Source organism: Ahaetulla prasina, chromosome 1 (genome assembly GCF_028640845.1).
Source record: "Ahaetulla prasina isolate Xishuangbanna chromosome 1, ASM2864084v1, whole genome shotgun sequence".
NCBI lineage: Eukaryota > Metazoa > Chordata > Lepidosauria > Squamata > Colubridae > Ahaetulla > Ahaetulla prasina.
Genome location: NC_080539.1, coordinates 47,291,294 through 47,315,749, shown reverse-complemented (window position 1 = coordinate 47,315,749; position 24,456 = coordinate 47,291,294). Strand labels below are relative to the sequence as shown.

Sequence of the window (24,456 nt, the reverse complement as noted above, 5' to 3'; positions counted from 1 at the left end):
CTTTTAAAAGCGTTTTTTCTTCGGCCACAAAAATGCTTTTAAAAGTTTTTTTAAAAAGCCTCTGATGATCGCGCAGCTCAGCTGGGATCAACAGAGGCTTTTAAAAGCATTTTTTACAACCTCTTTGGACAAAGAGGTTGTAGAAAAAATGCTTTTAAAAGGCTCCTCTGGCGATCCCAGCTGAGTTGCCTGATCGTCACAGGCTTTTTTTTCTTTTAAAGGCAAAAAAAAAAAAGTTTTTAAAAGAAAAGCCTCTGATGATCAGGCAACTCAGCTGGGATCGCCAGAGGAGCCTTTTAAAAGCATTTTTTTAACAACCTCTTCGGCCAAAGAGGTTGTAGAAAAAATGCTTTTAAAAGTAAAAAGAAAAAAAAAGTTGGCCACACCCACCCAGTCACATTAAAACACACACACACACACACACACACACACACACACACACACACACACAGAACCGGTAGTAACAAGTTTTACATTTCACCCCTGATGCAAATATATATAGGTGTTGTACATCTCTGAAAAGGGCTGGCAAAGATCCATCCAACAACCACTAACTTTAACAGACCAGTACTCTGATTCAAAATGAGGCAGCTTCCTATGTTTATGAAGGCTTCTGTACCTGGCAAATGCAAGAGAACCCGAACCAGGAACTTTATGAGAGAACCCTTATCCTGAGAAGGATATTCGTTTCCATCTCTAGGCACACCAAGGGAATGAAGCAATATCAAATATGGCAAGTTTCTCTTTTTGTCTCTCCCATGGCATATGACAGACCTTCAGTCTAAAGTTTGGGAATCACTATCTTTACTACTATCTATGGCTCAGAGAAACAATTTGCTTTGTTTTGTTTATTAAGGTTGCACAATTCAGCTTTTTGGAATTGGTTCAAGATATTTTTTTTTCTAAGTAAACTATAAGTAGTCCTCACCAACATAGTAGGTAAATGCAGCTACTTTCTCACATGAGGCTATGGAGGCTGCACTTGGGAGGGGAAGGTTCCAGAAATTCTGCTGTTAAAAATTTATAAAAGAAAAAAAAAACTTGTTTCCATCTCTTTTGGAATTTTTACCCTCAGAATCAATTTGAATACTGTGCTGCTATCGACCCCAAACCCATGCACTGAGTCAGTAGTCCTTGTACATTCCACATTATGGTTACTAACTCATTAAGAATAAATGCAGCAATAACTAAATCCAGAGTGCTTCTTTAAAAAAAACAACCTACAGATACCCAAACTGGATTTAAACAACAGTAAAATACCATAATGAGGATCAAAACAGTGCCAGGAATCATGCAGTAGGACCCTGTTCTAACAACTTGGGGCAATATTGCACAGGTGTAGGAACTGCTTTCACCCACATGCAAAAACTTATTGCTACATTGCCCCCCTCCCTCCCCACATCAGTTTATGCTATAGAATATACATGTTCTATACAAATAACATAGGAAGAAAATTATAAAAGGCAACCTGGTGTCATTATTTGGACCATTTAAACTTTCACAGTTTAATTTCAACTTTCAAAGCAACTTCAGTATTTCTTCCTCTGGACTGCAAGAAGCAGAAGCTCTGAACAAAGATCCAGTCTGGTACTTGCACAGCAGATGGGTACATGTTCTGTGTAAATGCCTTCTGGTGTAGACGCACAAAGGCAGCTGACTTTAATGGCAGATATTTGGGGAGGAATAACCGGAAGTATCAATTCCAATCTTTCCATCTTGTCTCCACCAACTTCATTTAATGATCATGAGCTCTTCTGCGTGGAAGTCATCTGGAATGAATGGAGGACCTAATACTAGAGTCTGGCCTCTCACTACTTGGGAAGATTTGTTCTTAAAAAAGCTGTACAATGTGTCTTTAATATAAAAACTAAGGCAGCTTTACAAAAGTAGCTGGCTCAGTCAATTCCGTTGTAAGGTAGAGAGCAGCCTACATATTTCCTAATGTGAACACATAATTCAATTATTTTTCTTAAAAGCTTTATATAGCAGGTGTTCTTTTTTTAAAAAAAAAGTTTCATCAACAAAACATGGTGTCAGCTCTACTGTCATACGAAATCTTGTTTCTAAAAATGTTGACCCATTTCCAAAAATCCATCACAATTTGTTAATTCTCTAATAGGGAGTCCTCTTGCTCCTTTAATTTGCTGGATGTCCCAAAGTCAGGAATGGCTATTAGCTGCATCCAGAGAGATTGTTCATGGGCTTTGTTGTTAAAACCAACTAAACAATCTTCATGGGCTCTTGAAGCACTAGTCACTGCATTCTCCATATGAAGCGGACGATGTAATGCAAAAGGCGCAAAATTATGATCTGATGATTTACTCCCTGGTAATCCAATAAACCCTGAAAGAAAAAATAAAGTTATTTTAAAACAAGGACATATCATATAAGGCAGTAAAGATTATCAAATGTATAGGCCAATTTAGGAATTGCAGTACTAACACATGAAGTACTTTGGGTAGGTTTAGCAAAGCACAAATGATAAAAGTGTTAAGCTGGCCAATAAGACAACATTAGGGTGGAACTAGGATTCTAACAAAGCAGGATCTCCTTTTGGTTTTTGAGGTTTTTCTATTGCAATCATATGGACTATAGGTTGTATCTTTACATCTCAAAAGGAACACATATATGTGTATAATGACAAAGCTTTAGTCAGATTACTAGATCAGTAGGTGTTTGCATGAGCACTAAACTTCTGTTCATAAATATATGGATACCTTTTATCATTTATTTTTAATAAATGATGTAAACAAAAAAATATGCTTTTTCATGCTTCAATTTTTTTTTCTTACCAGGTAACCCTCCTTTTTTATTAATTTAACCATATAATTGCTAGCTGATAGTACAGTATATATTTGTGTAAATCAAAATTTTCAAAGGAAGAGATCAGAACATGCCAGGATCTTGCTTCTAGAAAGATCCAGTCTGCTTAAGCCCCCTAGAGTCCCTGTAAACCAGAAAGGACTAGATGGGCAAACAGCTTGACTGAGCAGGTGTTAAGACAGAGGGAGAGTATCAATGTTTATTGGCTGCAAATAAAATATAGCATGGTTGCTATGTATGAATAAGTTTACACTCAAGTAAAAAGGCAGTCATTTTCTATATCTCTACTTACTGGGATGAGAAAATAAATAATAGTAAACTGGTCTAACGCTCATGGATTAAATGCTGTAAAAACAGAACTCTACACATGACTAATGGTACTATAGAGTATATGTTGGAAGAGATTATTAATCCTTAGTCTAAATTGTGTGCATCTCATATTCAACTGAATATATTTGCTTTTGGCCTTATAGAAAGATGGAGTGTAAACAATATTATAGCTCAACCCTAAAGTCATCCTTTCTGAGACACGTATATTATTATTATTTATTTAAAGTTCGTATGAAGTAAGAGTCCAATGGTGCAGTAGTTAGAATGCAATATTGCAGGTAAACTCTGCCTGCAGTCTGGAGTTCAATTCTGATGGGGCTTGAGGTTATCACAGCCTTCCATCCTTCCGAGAATGGGGCAATATGCTGGCATTGTAAACCACCCAGAGATTACTGTAAAACACTATGAGGTGGTTCTGCCAAAGGTGTTTTTTCAAAAGCCAACTGGACTTTCTGTTTTGTTTTGTTTTTTAAGATGTTTCGCTTCTCATCCAAGAAGCTTCTTGGATGAGAAGTGAAACGTCTTCAAAGAAAAACAAGAAAGTCCAGTTGCCTCTTGAAAAAGCACTTTTGAGACAACCATGAGCATGGATGACTGAGAATTTCCATAGGCTACTGGGTGGTATGTAAGTCTAAGTCAGTGGTTCTCAACCTTTATAATGCTGCGACCCCTTTAATACAATTCCCCATGATGTGGCGACCCCAACTGTAAAATTATTTTTGTTTTGAATTTATCGCGCCTGAAGCTATGTTGGCTAGCGATCTGAACTGCTTGCGATTGCCTTGAGGACGGAGGCATTAAAGCGGAGACTCCTCCCCTATTAAGTTTATCGCGCCTGAAGCCAGATTAGGCTAGCGATCGGGAGTGATTGCAGCTGGCTTGAGAGGGAGACATCAGAGCAAAGATTTCTCTCTTTTTTAATTCATCGCGCCTGAAGCCGAATTCGGCTAGCGATTTGAAGAGCCTGCAGCTGGCTTGTGGAGTCAAACCATTGGAGCACGATTCTTTGACTCGCAAGTATACTTCCCACATTTCCGATGGTCTTAGGCGACCCCTGGCAAATCGTCATTCGACCCCCAACGGGGTCCCGACCCACAGGTTGAGAACCGCTGGTCTAAGTGCTATTGCTACTGCTGTGTTAATGTGATGCAAAATTACTTAGGGACATTCAGCAAACCATGGAAAAAATGATTAACTCATCACATTTTGTATTTTTAGCTAATTCTTTTTCCTATATCCATTTTCTGTCACTGATTGATGTCCTCGTTGTCTGCCTCAACCATGCTTGCACACTCACTGTAATTTATTCATTCAAATGGATTCTCCCTACCATGGTATATAGAACTCAAGCCCATCTAACATACTTTAAAACTCCTGTGAGATGAAAAATTAAAGAAGTAAAAAAAGAAGCTTCTATAGGCAGCTTATTTTTCCTCATAAACGGCAGTTTTTTGACATTTCACCTTCTAGGTGAAGAGAGACTCCGAAATCCATAGTTTTCTGATTCCAGTTGTCTAAGAAATAAAGGCAGAAGAAAGTCTTGTGAATGAATTGTATCTTTAACAGTGTTTGGAGTAACTGTCACTATATTTAATCTTGTTGTGTGCTGCTTAATGTGACGTTTGTTACCAGAAACAAATGGTATATAATTTATGAGATCTGTTAGAGCACACAGAAAGGAGAAAAAACAGGAGATGCCAAAACCACGATGGTATTCTCAGAGCATAATTGTGTCATTGTCTAAATTGTTGACTCTTGAAAATGTTGCAGAGATTCCCAAAGGATGAAATTTGGTAGCTATAATTTATCTGAGAAACCAGTGATTTGGTGTAATGTATGCCAAGAACCTAAATAAAGCTATTGGCAATCCGTGCCAGAGCTAATGAACTAGTGAACCTCCAAATTATTCTCAAGTGACTCCACCTGTATAAACACCCACTGCTTTTTTTGAGTATAAATACATGCAGATACACTTGAAAAGATGCAGTCATGTAAGAAAAAGAAGACATACACATGTGTGTGCTGCCTGACTTCAACTTCCACAAGTCTCATTTGATGAGAGAAAATAAAGCAGATAATCCAGGGGACAATCAAATCAATTATTTCTCTTTCAACCCTTTGTTTAGAAAAGGTTGTTTTAAACTAATTAAATACAATTAGCATATGGACTAGAAATTTTCATTTATCTGTATCAAACAAACACTAAAAAGTCTCAGAAGACCAGCTCCAGTACAGGAACTGGGCATGGCTAGTCTAGTGAAGAGAAGGACCAGGGGAGACATGATAGCGGTCTTCCAATATTTGAGATCTTCCAAAGCACCTGTAGGCCAGATGAGGAATAATGGATGGAAACTGAACAAGGAGAGATTTAACTTGGAAATAAGGAGAAATTTTCTGACAGTGAGAACAATCAACCAATGGAACAGCTTGCATTCAGAAATTATGGGAGCTTCATCACTTGAGACTTTCAAGAAGAGATTGGACTGCCATTTGTCAGAAATGGTGTAGGGTCTCCTGTTTGGGTGGGGAGTTGGACTAGATGACCTACAAAGTCCCTTCCAACTCTGTTAATCTGTAAATATAGTATCTTGGGATACTTTAGACTACTAGTTTTATTGTGGTATAAGCTTTCCTGTAGTAATGCCTATTATGTCAAATGCCGTCATAAATCTGTTTCAAAGATCTTAAGTCTAGCAAGACGGTAAATTATTTTATAGGAAGACATGCACAATTTAAGAGTTCTCCTAAAAACTATTACAAAATTGGGAAGTTATTAAATTAATGGAAAGTAATTATAACTATATTTAACTCAGATTAAGGTTAAAAAGAGGTTGGTTTGCTGCCTATAGTCATTTCTTTGTCCTACAGCACCAGATTCTTGCACCATTGCAGTTACCTTTTGCTTTAGCTGGAAAAAGTCATATGGTGTAGCTTACCCAAAATCTGAACTGTTTACGTCTTCCTTCGGTTTTCAAGCCAAATAAAGATAAAACATGTCTGATATTTTTAAAAAACCAAGCAAGGGAAGGGCGGCAGCAGCAGCAAATTCTTGCTTGATCCACCTGACATAATGGGATTCTGGCAAGGCTATGGCACTTCCATCCCTACATAATAAGATGAGAGCAAATCAATTCATGCCTGCAATTCCTCTAAGGGCATTCTAACAACAACTTGTGATTTTTATCTTGGAAGTACAGGATTCTTCCAAAATTAGCCTTTCACAAATTTACTTTCAAAATAATAAGGCTTATTTTAGGTTGTTGTTTAAAGGACTTACTGTATTGCCTTTCAAGGCAAACTTAACAGCAGTATCAATCATAACAGAGAATGCATAGGTTCCAGAGGTTATGTTTTTCCCCATTGCTAATTATGGTTAAGCAGATGGGAAACCACAAAAGATGGCAATGTCTCCAAAACCTGACACAAACATCAATTCATGAAGTATACAAAAAGCATACTACTTCAACAAAATCCCCCAAGAACCAATATAGATGTGAAATGACAGGCAGGCTCTATGGAAGGGCAGAAACAGATATGCCCCTTGCTCCATTCCACATATGCACTGGCACTTTGCATAGACTTCTCATTCGTATGATCTAACTTTTCAAAGGAGAGGGAAGAATACAAGAGAAACATTTCTGGGGTGTGCTTAGGGGATGCATAATAAAATGCACAAAGAAAGGTATGCTCTCTCTATGGAATCTACAAAACATAAGACACTATTTCTGTGGTGGAAATTGTAGCTACTTACAAAACAAAGGTAAGTAAAAAATGACTGCAGTGTAAGAGATTGATTTTCTATACTTTATTTTTTCCCCATCTGCCAGAGGCTTGTTAAAGCACATCTAGAAGAGTGTTTTGCTTGTAGTAGCGTTTTTCAGTTTAATGAAAAGGACTCCACTTTAGTATGTCCATAGCCTTTGTTCTAAAAATATTAAAATATAGTAAAGCACGTCATGTTTTCCCTAAATAAGCACAAAAGAAAACATGTGTGGGGGAGAAGTTTGATATATAAATAACAGACTCAAAACTGTTTAGCTGGTAAAAGAACTAGGAAACTGGCCTGAGATAAATTTATCTTAGAAGCCAAAGTTTAAGATTGGCGATAAAAGGATATATCTTATCTGTTAGAAATAATTGACCATCAACTCTAGAAAAAGGGACAGGCTAATTTACCACAATACAGTGCTCAGTTTTAAAGACAGACTGAATTCAAATGTTTAAAAACTCTAGACAAAGATCTTCCTTTCACCAAAGCCTATCAGTTGACATTTGTTATGTGACCACAACACAGCAAAACAGAGGGCAGAGTCCAGATGCAGCTTTAAAGCTACTGGGCAATTTCATTCAAAACAGCAAGTAAATCATGATGTTTGAATACTAGAAACACTTGTCTGTCATGAAAGTGCGGTACCACTATATTTGGAGATTAACTGAGTGACATTAACTATACGTCTCTTGTATTACTGCAGTATCTTGAGTGCTGCTTTTGCCAAGATCATCACAACATGTACTTGATTGATGCTTTAAGTTTTAGGAGATTCCAAGGAAAGTGTGTACTTGTTTCCTCAACTTAATGGTTTCCTAAGGGGTTAATTTCTGCACACGTGTCACTTCCAAAAGCTTGATGTAATGCAAGTGTCTGCATCGGCACAACAGTGGAACGAATAAATATCCAAATCAAAACAATCTGCAGGTTCAATCCAGGGAAGCAGGTGCATAGGAAACAAAAACAGACCTTGACAGCCACTTGCTCTTTCTGAAATCTCCTTTGAATTTACTATTGTTATCAGTTGTAACATTTAGCTAGCTGCACTTTCTACTCAAGTTTCCAGATATGAATGAGGAAACTAAAAACTGTCTAAAATCCAATACACATATAAACTAAATGACTCATCATAACATTTCATTACAGAACACCCTTCTGCACGTTATTTTCGTGTATGACAAATCAGGTGTGTGATGCTTTGCCAGCTGAACAAGAAAGCTACATAGTCCAAAATAAAGGCGTGAAAAACCGGAAGGAGCTAAATATAAAACATACTAAACAGCCAAAGAAGTTTAGCCAAAACAAATAGCTAATGGGAAGCAAAACAGTATTGAGGAAATATTTCTCAGACTGAAAACAGCAGCCTGGAAAAAAGCATCACTGGGGCAAGTTTAACCAGTGATGCAAATAGCACGGGCAATCAAAGGAGAGAAATGGCAGAGGGAAGCTTAACCCTTTCCCCTGCCCTTTGTCTGGGGCCCCTCATTGCCGAAGATTCAGCATCACAAGCCCACCACTACCTTTCCTACGCAAATGTCTCCTTCCCCCTTCTCCTGCATTCAATTTAAATAGTCAACCTATGAATGCATCACAGACACTGTAGAAAAACCAAACAGGAATCTATTCAATGTTGCTATCACAAATTAGTTTGTGGTAACAGTATGTAGTCTTCTCAATAAGAGTATTAGGTCTGCCAACCTAAAAGCCAAATACCCATACCATATACAAGGACAGCAAGAGGACAGGATGAATACCATAGAAATAGAAAAGACATTTAAAGTATAGTGGAAAATAAGCAGTTTATATGTACATTTAAGACATTATATTATATATATTAAGACAATATACATATATTGCATACACAAAATTTCAGCAGAAGGAATCAAGCTGCAACTATTTGTAATTGGGCAATATCGAATTGGACACATTGAACTCCAAAAAAGGATCTACTTCTAGATGACCAAAAGCAACACAGAGCTTCTATCTATCCAAAGTACATACATACAATACAAATACCCCATATAGTGGCAGAATGCATGGAATTATGATATATTATTTGATTCTCATTATTTTAAAAATAATTAGAACCACCCATAAACCCTTAATTACACAAAATTATGATCCATAAGCTATTCCATTTACAAATGCCTTATACATTGTAAGCCGCCCTGAGTCTTCGGAGAAGGGCGGGGTATAAATGTAAACAAAAAAAAAAAGCCCACCAAGAACCAACAAGGACCCTTAAAGTGACATGCAATGCACGCATCAATTGTCAAGATGCTATCTGTTTTTTCTCTGAAAGGCATTTATCATTTTATTGGTCAGAATTGCTGTTTTTCTCCCTTAATTGTCATCCAGTTTACTAATATTTCATAACTCAAGCATTTCCTATCTTTTTATCTCCTTTACCAGTAAAGCATTTTGTGCTTAATTTCTTAATATAAGGCTGCTGTCCTGTGGTGCCCTGTCCCCTTCCCCAATACAGTTAAAGTTTACTAAAACCATCATGTGAACAGAAACTTCTAGAATAATTTGTTTTATGCTTGTTCTTCATCTATGGAACCCTGTTCAGAATTTTATACAGAAAAAGAGGGAATAGGTGTATGCAATTGCAAAATTGTGAGCTCAATGTATCTCAGAATACATATTACCATTTTTAATTTAAAGTTACTTCAGAGCTACATTTATTTTATATTGGTTTCAAGTTTCCACGTTCTCTATGTACCAGAAGAGATTTTGGCAATAAGGTGCAATGCCTTGATGAGGAAAGGTACATTATTCCTGATTCCCATGACACTAAGTATAGCATGTATGGAAGACTACTCTCAATGTGCTTCCCTCCCCCAAAACAACAATAGAAACAGATAGCATTTATCCTGCTGAATGTATAGTGTTTCCCATGGTACAATTACTGGTAACGTTAATTGTATTATGATCACACAATTCTTTTTTAATGGAACTAACAATATAGAATGCACTACTTTTACTATTAATATTTAAACTATTTTATATCTAAAATATCTATTTATATCTAAAATAACTAAGACCTCCAAGGTCTTTTCCAACTCTGTTGTATCTATATCACTCAGCTCCCAGGACAATCCTTCTATTCTCAGTATTTCCACACATATCCCAACCTAATGCACTTTTAAGTTTCTCTCATAGGAATTTATTTCATTCATCAGATGGTGAATATAATTTATAAATGCTTATGTGATAATACAGTTGAATAACCTTTGATATTTTCTTTTATAGAAAGTTTTCCTTGTTTTTCCCTTTCACTACAGATGCCAACGATTTACAAAACATATCAAACTAACTCATACAATATAGAATTAGCAATAACAGTGTGGCGTTCACTCCTTCAACACATGATGACAACCACTGACTTCCACAGCTTAAAATAGATATTAGGAGCATTGATAAGGCCATCACTGCCATTAGCCATGTACACCCAATCCTAGGAAAATCTGCCAAGGAGGGCTGTGAATTTGGTCATTGCAATACAAAGAGATGTTGTGATTCCCTAGAAATCTGTCCACCTAAAAGAGAAAAAAAAATCCCTATAGGTTTTCCCTCATGAGTGGAGAAATATCTATGGGACCCTAAAAAAGCAGCACTAGGAAAGATTCAACTCTCTAAATTAGTTTGGTCCAATCTGCAAATTTCTGTTACTGCTTCAAATAAGATCAGGTTTTCAGTGCTTTTTGAAAAGAATCTGTGTTTTAAAATTTCAAAAATCCAAGAAAAGAGAGAAAGCTAAAAGACTACCTCATTATCCAAAATGATGATATGCCATTTATCTTTTTAAAAATTTTATTTTAAATCTGCTTTCATTATCTCCAGACTGAACAGCTGTTCAATTTCTCAGTTTTAAACTGAACAAAGTTGAGTTTAAGTAAACCAAGTTTAGTCCTAGGTTCTAAACTACAACTTTCTTTTACTTAGTTCAGTAGCCTTAACTGAATTCTACATGATCTCCTGCCAAATCTACAGCTACTTGGTTTAACTTTCCATTCCCAGTAGGAACAAAAGTCAGCTCCCGTTGCTGAGCTAATCTTGGTATGGTCTTAGCATTAAATGACAGTTAAGTACAAGTAGTCCCTGAGTTACGATCAAAATTGAGCCCAAGATTTCCACTGTTAAGCAAGGCAGCTATTAAGTGAGTTTTTTGCCACAGTTGTTAAGTGAATCAAGTGCAGTTATTAAGTCAATCATGCAGTTGTTAAGTGTATCTGGTTTCCCCCATTGATTTTGCTGGTTGGAAGATAGCTGGGAAAGTTACAAATGGTGATCACATGACCCTGGGGCAATGCAACTGTCATAATCACATGCCAGTTTCAAGCCCCCAAATTTTGATCGCATGATTATGGGGAAGGCTGCTACAGTTATAAATGTGAAAATTGGTCATAAATTACCTTTTTTTCAAATTGTCATTAAATGAATGTAAGTCAAGGACTACTTGTAAATGCCAAGCTAAGAATATTGGAGGATGAAAGTTAAATTAAATACTAATAGTGCAGATCCTTATACTGTTCTAAAAGAAACTGTGTAGGCAGGAATATATAACTATTGTGCAGTATGCGGTTTCAGAAGGTTCACCAGCTCAGAATTCAGTAAATTATATCCGTTATGTGGACTACTGGTCTGCGTATACATCATTAATATATCACACAATGTAATTAGAATTAGTTGATACAGATTGTGTAGAATCCATGAATCCAACCAATTATCCAACCATCAATCTTTGTGTAGTAATTGACCCAGAGCATGTCATAAAAGAGGCATTTTCTTTTTCAAGCATCCGTGTAAGCCTGAAAGTAGTGTCTTTTTTCATGTTTCCACTGATGCCTAAACAGGGTGTTTTAATTGGTAGAAGATAGGTGCTGTGTTTGCATGAGGTCTGGAGCACAGGCCTACTGTATAAGGTGTGTGTGTGTGCTCCTTAAATTGCAAATATGCTACAAATAACTAAGTGTGCTTTCAATATTTTCAATATAAAAAGGCAAAGTATTCAAATAATGTTTGAAATCAGATATGTTTAAGTAACTAGTATTTTAGCAAATTTTGAAATACTTACATAACATTTGCTTTCCTCTGTCTTTTGTTTGAGTAGACAGAGCTACATCACTGGAATAAGCAAAAGAATTTAAAATAATAAAAATGTTGAAAGTTACCCTTCTTGGACAGTAGGAAGCATTAAATTCATCTCCAATGCGTCGTAATTCCTGTGCAATCCATATTTCTGGCTGCATATCCTCAGGTATTGGCCGTGACTGCCATCTGGAAGCTGTATCAAAACAACACAATTTATTTATTTTTTACACTTCCCAAAGGTTTTCCATATCCATTCCCCACAGTGCACATGCACTCAATGATTTTACTACTTATTTTTCTTAAAGCTATAATAATAATTTAATAAAAATACAGAGAGAAAATTACACTAAACTTGTCATCATGGTATCTATGATTATATATTATATTAAAGCTATATGATCTAACTCTGCATTTCTTTATTCATTATTATCAACTGAATCTATTAAATTATATTTTTTTTCACCTAAAGTAGTAGTAAATTGTGTAAAGTTTTGTCTGTGGATTTTAACATACTTTTCGCTCAGCTAGGATCAGACTCTTTTACAAACAATTCAAGAGTGCTCCAACAGCTACCTGGGAAATCAAACGCTAAAATAGTGTACAGATAGTCCTCGACTTGTACCACAATTGAGCCCAAAATTTATGCTGCTAAATGAGACAAGTACATTTTGCCTCATTTTATGATCTTTCTTGCCACAATTGTTAAGTGAATCACTGCAACTGGTAAGTTAGTTAGTTGGTTTTTAAGTGACTCTTGACAATGCAAAAGGTAATCACATGATCCCAGGACACTGCAATGAGTATCAGTTGCCAAGCATCTGAATTTTGATCATGTGAGCATGGGGTTGTTACAATAATAATAAGTGTGAAAATCTATCATAAGTCACTTTTTTCAGTGCTGTTGTAACTTTCAACAATCACTAAATGAGCTATTACAAGTTGAGGACTACCTGTATAAAGAATCACCCCCCCCAAAAAAAAATCCCACACAATTAAAGCACAATAAAAATACCAGAGAATTATCTCCTCCAAATGATGAAATGAATCTACAACATGGAACCTTATATTCTGATGTCATGCTTATTTATATCCTAATTCCCTCACGAGTTAGTAATAACAGTAGGACTTCTATCGGTCATTTCTCTGATAATTTCCAAACAGCACATATTAACACAGTATCTCTGGATTAAACATTAGGGGTTTGTGATTTAATTAATGGTTGTTCGCTACCCATAGCCACTTCTTTGAAATAGGCAGCTACAGAAATAAATATTGACGCCAGGCTCTGTAATCATGCAAAATCTGAGGAATAGTTTTTCATATAGGCCAGCATTGCAGAGATGCTGTTAAAGGGCTGCATATCACATTAATCAAAACATTAGTATGTACTAAACTTCATTCCTTGCATATAAGCGACCAGCTAGGATTTGTTATAGCTTCCTATTATTAGCAAAATAGGAGATGTTTGGAACTAGGTTTACAGCTGTCTTCCAAATTATGTTTAAATGCACTCTTTTCAAAGATCAAGAAGCATGCTGCTTTCTGCTCTCAAGTAAATTTACTTTAGAAGATGTCAAGCCGCTCAAGCAGTATATACTCCGTAACTCATGACCGTCGTTACTTGTTTCTTAACAACTATTCGAAGTAATGATAGCCTCCAAAAAAGTCAGTTACAACCTAAATTTGAACTTAACAACTGCCCCCCACCCCATGGTCATATGATTTCAATTGGTAATTGATCGAGCATGTAAGCAACCAGTTTACATTTACAACTGGTTGCAGCCTCCCGTAGTCATGTGATCGCAATTTTGGAATTTTTTTATGATTTCTAGCAAAAAAAACAAACCCAAAAACATGCCATTAGTTAAGATTTGGACTATGATGATTCCACTCTCAACTGTAGTAAAGTGGTCGTAAAATTAGGTCTGGTCATGTTGTGTTAGGATTACAACGATTTATGGGAATTCCAATCCCAATTGAGGTTGCAAATCAAGGATTATCTGTGAATCTGTACTCACAGATACACTGAATACATGTATTCAAAACAAAAGGCGAGGCAGCATAGTCCTAAATACCACTTGAGGCAATTACCTTTTCTTTTTTTAAGGCATGTTGAGTGTAAGGAAACATCTATTTTAAGCATGCAGGCTCAGGTAACTTATTCACAAATAGACGCTGAAGCAAACCATCAAAGCTCATATACATGATTTGTTTTGTTCTTTACAAATCCATCAGAACTCATCTTTTCTATGAAGTGGTTAGCACAAAACACTGATTCTTATACCCAGTTACTAACCAAGGCCAAGATGCATAAAAAAATAATGCATATTTCTCCTCATATATTCTGCTTTATTCTCCATTGCAGTGGAGGCAGCATCCAGGAATGGGTTGTCCTTGTCTGTTAGCCAATAAGACTGAGTCTGTCAAAGCTGCAAGGACACGCATTCTACCAACAGTCTCCAGCTTTTGACTCAGTCTTTGTCAGAACAGTCATGGTTTTTCTTGCTCCTTTCAAGCTATTTCTGGATACTTCTTCACTGCAATCAACATCTTTAGAATACACATTTAAGCTTCTGACTGGCTCCTAGACTTGGCTGGTTGAGTGGTGGATTCCAGCATGAAGGGCTTTAAGCCAACCTCACTGAAGGCCACGCTGCAGGGAGGTAGAGCACCAGGAGGTGCCTTTGACAGGGCAATGGGCAGAGTTGGAGGTTCCTGCCGCTGACTCTTGGGCTGCGTGATTCAGCAGGACTCAGTTTGATGGGCTTGCCAAGGGGGTTTTCTTTCGCAGCAGAGAGGTTGCCAGGTTAGTCCCAGATCGCTAGGAAAGCCCTTAAGTGGCAGACAGCTATCCATAACCTTGCCTTGGCCCAAGGCACTCTTGTCCCTGCCCAGTTCTCGGGCATACAAATTACAGCAGCATCTTGCCGCCTTGCTTATTAGCAGCAGAGCCCTGTTTGGGTATGCCTATGTGGCTCTAAAAATGGGCGCAAACACCATAATTGCCTCCTTTGAAGCGGAGACCACTTCTGTCATTGTGGATTCAGCTCTCTTGGCCCCAGAGACTAACGAGGTGGCGGGTACCTCTAGACAGAAACCCGCGGGCAAGAGAGATCCTGGGAAAGTGATGAAGCACCACAGAGCCCCCAAGAAGGCTTCTAAGGCGGCTGAGGAGACAGAAGGCTATCAATCGGGAGATTGAAAAAGCCTTGAAGAAAATTGACCATTTCAGGGACTTCCCTCAGACGGTCACTGACAGGGAGGCAACTTCCCGCCTTTTTGCCTTGCAGCCATTGGAGCTGCAGGATCAATTTGACAGCCCCCCTGCATGGCAATGGTCACCAGATGGCGCTGGTGAGCAGGCTTCAGTTAGTCTGCCTGGCAACAGAAATCTGCCTGCTGTAACTCATCCCGGCAACAGCGAGCCTTTGCTCCAATCAATGCCAGAGGCCGGTCATAAGGATGCTTCCTGCCACCAACCTGGCAGACAGAGGGCTGGCATAGAGGCAAGCTTCACATAGAGGCAAGCTTCCCGTTCAGGGAAGAGAGCAGAGATCAGAGCTCTGCAAGCATGGGGGATTTAATATCAGCAGCCATCCAGAGGGGGATAGCAGCTGGCTTGCAGTACAGCCACAAGGCTGCTTCTTTCGGATCTGATCATCACTTACCTCCAACCTGCTCCCTGAGTCTCAGGCCTCTGCACTGCACAGCTCTTACTCCCTGCATCCTCACATCACTCTTCAGTGTCAGAGGAAGAAGATGGCAGGGAACTGGATTTGTCGGAAGATGAGGACGTGTTGCCTGAGCAGCCTGCCTTTGGAGGACTATTCAAACTTGCCTTTTTTAAATCTTTGCCATTTAAAGCCAAAAAGACCACTGGGGTCCACACAAACATCATTGGACCCTGTAACTGGTCCCTCTGAGGCTGCAAGTTCCCTATTTTCGGAACCTACTATGGAAGTGGAGGTAGTGCCCTCTCGCCGTCTATTTTTAGACGTGGTGCAAAGGCAGTGGATCGTTCCAGCGACTGGACCTAATCCAGGCTTACTGGATAAAAGGTTCTACAATATAGGGCCTGAGTTGTCAAGGGCCCTTCAGGTGCCTATCATGGATGGCCTAATAGCCTCATTGGCTTCCCCAGCTGTAAGTCCGGATGCCCCAGAGGAGGCTCTGCACCCGGAGGACAGAAGAGCTGAGTACTCTCTGACAAAGATTCACCAGGCTGCCGCCTGGGCCGTTAAGGCTTCCATGGTCGTTTCTTTTTTTAATAGGGCTTTCCTACTTTGGCTAAAGCAATTTCAGGAACGAATCCCGATAGGAGGTACGAGGTCCCACCAGGACTTGAATAAATTGCAGGCAGCTATGGAGTTCTCTGCAGATGCAATGCTGAATGCTGTTAGGTTTGCATCAAGGGCCTTCGTCTCAAATGTGACTTCCATGTGGCTCCTGTGGCTCCGCCACTGGCAGGCAGATGCCAAGCGCAAGTGATATTGGCCTCCACTCCATTCTCTAGAGAGCGGCTTTTCGGAGACTCCCTGGACCTGCTGCTGGAGACACACAACAAAAGTAAGGTCTTCCATCTTTTTCATGGCAGGCAGAGTCCTGCCCACCAAATTACTTCCATCGCCATAGCTTCCCTGGCTCAGGAGGAGGATTTTGGCCATCTCGCCCACAACGCCCTTTCCAGCAGAAACAGGAACAGCCAGATAGGGCGGGGAGGTATAGGCCCATTTCCCCCCAAATGGCCCTTTTGAAGGGGAGGAAGCTGTCCTTTCAGATGCCAAAGATAATTCCAACGAGAATTCTCCCATTGGGGGATGCCTGGCATTGTTTAATAGGCAATGGTAGTGTGTTACTATGGAGGCATGGGTCCGGTTGGGCCTCTACTTAAGAATTCTTCTTCACACTCCCAAGGTTTTTCATTAGCTGCCCTGTCTCAGGGAACAGCATCATCAAGCATGGTCTCATAGAAACCGCTATCCAACATCTTTTGGATATCCAAGCAATCCAACCGGTTCTGGAGACACTACACAGGATGGGGTTTTATTCCATCCTCTTTATAATTCCGAAAGCTTCGGGGTGGTGGTGGTATAGAGCAATTCTGGATCTCAAAGGACTGAGCCGCTGCATTGTGCACAAGCAGTTCAAGATATATTCACTTCAGTCCATTTTGGACGGCGTCAGGGAGGGCAACTTCCTCACTTCAATTGACCTTACAGAGGCTTATCTTCATGTCCCCATTTCTCAAGACAATAGACAGTATCTCCGTTTCTGTTATAAGGCCTGTCATTATCAGTATAGGGCCTTGCCCTTTGACCTGTCATCAGCACCCTGGGTATTCACCAAATTGCTAGCTGCCTTGGTGGCACACCTCCGGGCTGTTCCCATGCACGTCCAGTGTTATCCTGATTCAGTCTCCCTCCGAATCCCAGGCGCACAGGGATCTAGGAGTCACCATCCGAGTACTTCAGGAGCATGGGTTTTCAATGAATGTCAGCAAGAATCACTTGACACCGACTACCCGGTTGCTGCATTTGGGGGCGTAGATAGACCCCGTTTCATGCAGGGTGTCTCTCTCAGGAGCGACAGGCGAGTATAAAGGAGATGGTGTGCCGGGTCTGGATGGGTCCGCATGTATCTCTGTCAACGCTTTCCCAGCTCCTAGGGAAGATGGTGTCCTGCATTTCCATTGTGCCTTGGGCATGTTTACACGCCAGGACGCTCCAATGGTTCCTTCTCCCCTATCAGAGGGCAGGCAGAGGCAATTTACCGTCCAAGGTTAGACTTATGCAGGACTTAGTCTGTTCCCTAATCTGGTGGGATTACTCACTGAGGGTTGCCTTTTCAAGGAACCGGAGTCACTAATGGCGATGATAGATGCCAGTCTGTTTGGCTGGGGAACACATCTCCAGAATAGGGTAGCCCAGGGCCAGCGGTCGCAGGCAGTCCTGGTCCATAACATTAACTGGTTGGAATTCAGGGCAGTCCATCTGGCTCTACAACAGTTCCAGAACATCGTGGCCGGTAGACACGTGGTGGTTCGGACAGATACTGTAGCTGCTAAGGCACATATTAACTGTCAAGGGGGTACTGTTGTGGCTCCAGCGCCCCCCCCCCCGGGGCCTGGCCCCCTGCCAGAAAGTGACTCAGAGAGTGAGGGGGAAGGGCCGTCAGGGCTCCCTTCTGCAGGGCCGGCCTCTGTGGCTGAGCTCCAGGAGCCAGAGGCAGGCCAGGTGGAGGAGATGACGAGGCCTCTGTCTCCTGTATCTCCCCCCGCCCAGGCAACGCTTCCAGACCCAGCTGTGGACAATCAGTCCTGGTTAGATCCCAGGTTTCATAGAGGCGGGAATAACAAAAGAAGGGGTGGGGCAGGCCTAAAGAGTGCTGAGTCACGGAGCCACACCCCACAGGGTATAAAAGCAGGAGGGGCTGCTCTACTACTTCGTGACGGACAAAACAAACTGACTGGAGGAAACTTGAGCTGAACTATTTGACTGAGCATTTGGCCTGGATTGCTGTTTGTTCCTGACTTTCTGGTTTCTTCCAGTAACGAGTTTCTGTGACGCCAGCATCAGGGAAGATAAAGAAAACCTTGGCAGACGATCGCTGGTTTGCTGCCAGGGCTGATAGCTGCCGTGGACTAAATTGCTGGCTAATTGAGTCAGTTCATGTGTCTCCCGGACTGAGGTGGGGGGGACAGAACAGGTACCCAATCCAGGTCCCTTATGAGAGAAGCTGAAAAACTCACTGCACGGTTTGCGGTTCCGGGGGTGGAAGAGGTCGATGCGCTTTGCAGCCCTTGGCCATGAGAATTCCTGTATGCCTTTCCTCCCTTCCCCTCCTCCCAAGGGTAAAATGAAAACTTCTGACAGAATGGGCGGAGGTCTTGCTAATAGCTCCGCACTGGCCACAGCGACCATGGTTTGTTGACTTAGTCACCCTGTCAGTGCCAGCCCTTGGAGAATACCGCTGGACAGAGTCTCCCTCAGCCAGGGGGCATTGGTCCATGCGGACCCACAGTGGCTGCAGTTGACCGGCTGGCAATTGAGCGGAAGTCTCTGAGCGATGACAATTATTCCTCCAAGGTAACAGACACCATTCAGGCCTCCAGGTGGCCTTCCACGAACAGAATCTATGATGCCACCTGGAAGACTTTTTGTTCCTCGTGCTCCAGGTTGCGCCTGGACCCAACTTTGGTGTCAGTGCCCCAGCTACTGGATTTTCTGCAGGCGGGGCTTGGTAGGGGTCTCTTGCTTACTGATGGCCGTAACATCGGCCAGGCTGATATCAGAGTTGGCGGCGCTGTTCATCAGACTGCACTTCTGTGTGTTCCACCCTAACCGGGTTTTATGTTTAGACCCCTCTTTCATACCGAAAGTCAATATGTGGTTCCACAGGGCCCAGGAGCTTATCCTCCCTGATTTCTGTCCCAATCCGATACATTCATTGGAAAGGAAGTGGCAAATGCTAGACATGAGATGGGCAACTTCGGATTTATATTAAATGGACTTCCTCCTTTCGGAGAACAGAGTCATTCTTTGTATCCTTTCAACCTTAGGGGCTAGAGTCACTCCATTGATCCTGGGCCGCTGGATCCAGGCATGTATCGCCAGATCTTACGAAATATAGGCCCTTCCATTGCCCAAGAGTATAATAGCACACTCCACAAGGAGTGCAGCCACAAGTGCGACATGGGCAACACAAGCCTCACTAGAAGAGGTTTGCCTTGCGGCTACTTGGTCCTCACCGTCCCGTTATCAAGCACTATAAACTGGACAGCTATGCCTCTGCTGAGGCGGCCTTTGGTAGGCGAGTCCTCCAGAGTGCACATGTGGATGAGGGAACCTCAGACGAGGCTGCGGCCTACCAGTAAGGACACAACCGCTTATGTATATCCATTCCTAGATGCTGCCTCCACTGCAATGGAGAAGGAGCGTTGGTCTTACCTGATACGATCTTTCTTGTTGAGTGGAGGCAGCATCCAGCCTCACCTTAAGAGTAGGGTTGGCCCTTGGTCCGCCTTGGATCGAATAGGAGCTGACCACGTCGAGTCTGTCCCTTCATCTTCGCCAAAAGCTAGAGACCGTTGGTAGAAGGCGTGTCCTCCCAGCTTTGACAGACTCAGTCTTATTGGCTAACAGACAAGGACAACCCATTCCTGGATGCTGCCTCCACACAACAAGAAGGATCGTATCAGGTAGGATCAATGCTCCTTCCCCCCTCCTTCCTCTGTTTCTCCAATAATATAAGGACCCTCTGTGGGGATTACTCCGCTAGTCGTAGCGGACTTTAGAGGGTGGAGGCCATTTCTGCTTCTTTAAGCCATTGAGCCAGAGCTGTCTGAAGATGTTTCCATGGTCATGTGACCAGCATGACATCACATTGCAGCACAAAATGTACAGCGAAACATGGAATGTTGTTACTCCAATAACATAGTAGTTGCAAATTCCTGAGTGCGCAAAATGTGGACGAAGAAAAAACTGATGTCAGCTTTGGAAGCCACACTAGGCCGGAGGCTTCCGCGCTGCCACTTTCCTATGTGTGGGAAAGTAGGAGCGAGGATTTGGTAGAAGAGGCCATTAGACATAACAACATTCTTCCTGCCAGTCAAGGTCAGGCTGAGCCTGCATCTGGGTGACCGGAGTGATGTCATGAGATGGGACTGTTGGCGACTGGAGCATGTGATCGGCAGAGGGGTCAACGGGTGGTGATTTTGGGAGTTTGCCTTACTGAGGAAAAACCCAGATCCCCAGATTCGGAGTTGTGCCAGTTTACCCATGCTAGTAAAAGAGCTTTGAAAGATGTTTGCTTCAGAGTCTTTTCTGCAGGAGGGGGTTTACTGGAAAGCTGACAACTGACATGATAATTTTAAAACTGTATTAGGACTAGGTTGCCCCTAGATTCATACATCACACTAGCTGTGATCCTTTGTTTGGCTCAATACAAGTTATCCTTGTTCAGCAACTGCAATGGGTTCATGAGTCAATCATTAAGCAAAGCAGTCATTAAGTGAAAAATCACATGATCTTTCTTTACTTTAGTTTTCCTTTGCTTTGCAGTGTTGGAAACATGCAACTCGTAAACAGCTGGAAGGATCCAAATGGCGGAGAAGATTTCCAGAACTTGACTCATGAGGAAGCCAGGTAAAAGGGAAATCTTATAGCTCTTTCCTCTGCCCTTTGGAATGCTCACCCTGGGGCTGGGATAATTAGCAAGAAGAGAATTAATATCTGTATACATTCACTGGAGAGGAAAAGATTACCTCAGAATAAGCAGATACACAATGTGGAATAGACATTGAAAGGAATGTGGTAGTGCTCTTGAGACTGCAAAACACCAGCCACTTAAGAGGCAAACAAAAGCCTTTAGCACGAAACTGATTAAGAGTCCTGTTAGTGTCAGACACAGCTTCAATTGGCTTGAAGGTTGTGATCAACTAATTAAGACCACAGAGCTAAGCTTGTTAACCTGTGTGGTTAGCACTTGTTAGGGATGTGCTGCAGCACAGAGGAAAGCAGCTCAGGAATAGATGGCCTCTTTAGGCAATCTCTCAGCTCTGTGGAGGGTGAGGAGAAAAAAAAAGCTACACGGTAACAGGTACTGAAGTGACTGAGAGATGCTGCAAAGCTATAAATGCAGGCACTGGTCACAAAGATAATGGTTGCTGTCTGAAGCAGTCCCTAAATGAGGATTAGCTGTTTAAGAATCCAGCTACCATTATCTGTAAACTATGTTTCATGGCTGGTTGTTATTGTTTAGTCACTAAGCTATGTCCAACTCTTTGTGACTCCACGGACCAATGGACCACAGCACATCAGGCCTCCCTGTCCTCCACTGTCTCCTGGAGTTTGCCCCAAATGTTTTACTATATTTGCATATAGTCAATAGTGTACACCATATCTAAACATAACCTATGATGTACAAGAGGCAATCTTAATTGTTTTGAGATGCATGTATGTTTTTACCAGACATCTGAAAAACAGCAAGGGGATCTTCAAATGAAAATATGTACCTTTAATTCTATCATATCAGAAGAGTTTTATCATTTACATTTATAGGTAGAGTTCCATACATCAAGCTCTTGGATCATTTTTGATGTAGGCAAATAAAGGTTAAATCTTGCTTAGGATAAAAACACTACTTGGTATCTGCTTGTCATTAGATATGAAGACAAAGAGAAATACTGCCTAGCAATTACTTGCATATATTAATGTATGAGTGCTGATAACATTATCATGAAGCTGCAGTGTCCATAACAAATCTCAAAATGATATTTGTGTCATAATGCAATTTCATAATTTGTATCATAACCTCTGATGCAACTACACATCTTATCATTTGCTCCCCATATCATTCAATTCGATGCCTTTGAACTCTTCTTAGTTCTATAATTTTGGTATAACATCTTCCGCCAACAAAAATGAATGGAGAATATAAGCAAGTATTACAGCTCTTTTTATACAAATTATTCCACAAACTTGGCATTAAAAACTTTAAAAGGATCATAAGGGAATATCCATAACTCTCAATCTCACAACAATCACTCGCAGAGCAGTGAAAATGTTAAGCAAATGTGCCTGGCTCCAAACTGGGTGGAAAATTTATTTCAGAGCCAAACTAACATTTCATTGGTCTACAAATGTATTGTTTTCACATTATAGTTGAGAAAGACTAATCAGGTTTCAAAATAAAAGTTTATATCAAGCTCAACTTTAGATGCTTAGTAAGCTGAAATTGATTCAACAGTCTTCTTGCAATACTGGTTGACTCAATTATTCAATCGTTTTAAAGGAGAACTAGCTTAATTCATCATATCTGAGGAGACGCTTTCTACAATTATATTACAATGCCATTTTTCCTGCCTAAAATTAAACTACTTAACTCTAATTTGATCATGGTACCTGTACGTGTAATTGTATACTAATAGTACCATCATAGAAATCAAAATAATTCTCAATATGTTCAACAGTGGAGGAATGGAAAGGACAAAGCAAACTAGCGTTTAGCAGTGTTTGCAGGATTAGACTGCTTTTGATGTAATGAAAAAACCAGCATCAGTGCTGCAAGCTCCGCTCATTTTGGCGATTCATGCAATATCACAACATACATAGAAAGGGGTGGGGCCTGCATCACAACAACACAATGCTGGGATTTTTTTTGGTCTGATTCTATTTGCCTCTCCTGTGGGATACCTGTGGAATACTTGTATTCCTTGAACTACTTCAGAGTGTTCTTTTCCAAGTTCTGAATGTATTCAGTTGCACTAGCCAAACAAATACCTTATTTATGAATGAAGAGATGTTGGCTGAGCCATTCAAGATCACATTAAAACAAACAAATATCATTAGTAGATTTTTGGATGAAAGTGCACAGAGAATAGGAACTTAAGTGAGAGAATAATGAGATCTTAATAGCTTTTGTTTCAGCACGTAAAATAGCCAAACTTGCATAAAAACCAAACCGGTGTTATTGAAACAGAGTGAATGTTATGCAAACTTTTAAAGATTTTCATTAAACAAAAACACTCCAGACATTGACAAAATATACCAACATATACAAACTCATACTTCCCATTATGATGCTTAACCAATGGATTATGTATAATGGAAAGGAAAGCATTAATGATGTTTTATTTCAGTATCCATTTTATTTCTCCCCCTCCTTTTTTAATGAAACCATCACAGGTCACTTCATTAAAAATAATCCTATTTGCAGTTCTGTTACTCTCATATGAATTAATGAAACATATAAAAATGATTATTCCCAAATCTAACTCAAATATATCAGATCTACTAGAACATCCCCTGGTAGTACAGAGCTACGTATAAGAAAATCCCAAACTATAAAATGCCACTCAAGCAAGTTCCAACACCAATGTAGTATTCAAGTTACGTACGTGACATCTAGTGCCAGCCAAAATATTTTGATGCCTGAGGCAGAAAATTGGCAAAGTAGAAATTAGAGCAGAATCAAATCTTAGAGCAACCTTGGCCAAAAATAATACTACTATTTCTGCCAATGGGAATGTGTATAGTAATAGGTGCCTCAGCAGTCTGAGAAATAAAGTATAGCTTCAAAAAATGTCATCCCATGATCTGTTTATAAGCAACTCAGAGATTTCTGGATGAAATCAAACTAACTAGACCAAGAAAATAGTATCACTTTGTATTTATTAACGTGGCATCTAATTTAAGTGGTAGAAAGGACTCTCCAAAAAGAACAAAATTGTTAAAAATTGAATTTAAAAATGTTATACTATGCAGTGTTAAAATATAAGAACAACGTAGGTTGTTTCTTTAGATTTCGGCTAAAACTAATCGGTGAAGTTCTTTAGAAAAATTAGATTTACACTGTCCTTAATTATATAGTGAGATTTCTGCGTATTACACAGAAATCAAACTATACCAAGAACCTGGAGGATCAGAGATAGAGAGCCA

General features: G+C 40.3%; 1 protein-coding gene across 6 annotated transcripts in view; it reads right to left on the bottom strand.

Moving 5' to 3' along the window:
• Positions 1-272: 272 nt before the first annotated feature.
• Positions 273-24,456, bottom strand: part of BCL2L11 (BCL2 like 11) — a 40,661-nt gene continuing 16,477 nt past the window's right edge. For 4 of the 6 annotated variants that reach the window (XM_058165089.1, XM_058165088.1, XM_058165091.1 and 1 more), the window contains exons 3-4: positions 12,003-12,212; positions 273-2,343 (exon numbers count right to left, since the gene is read on the bottom strand). In XM_058165089.1, coding sequence (XP_058021072.1) covers positions 2,105-2,343; positions 12,003-12,212 — 449 coding nt within the window. In that variant the 3' untranslated portion in view covers positions 273-2,104. The remainder of the gene's footprint in view (positions 2,344-12,002; positions 12,213-24,456) is intronic. The other 2 variants (XM_058165093.1, XM_058165092.1) reach the window with 1 other exon arrangement.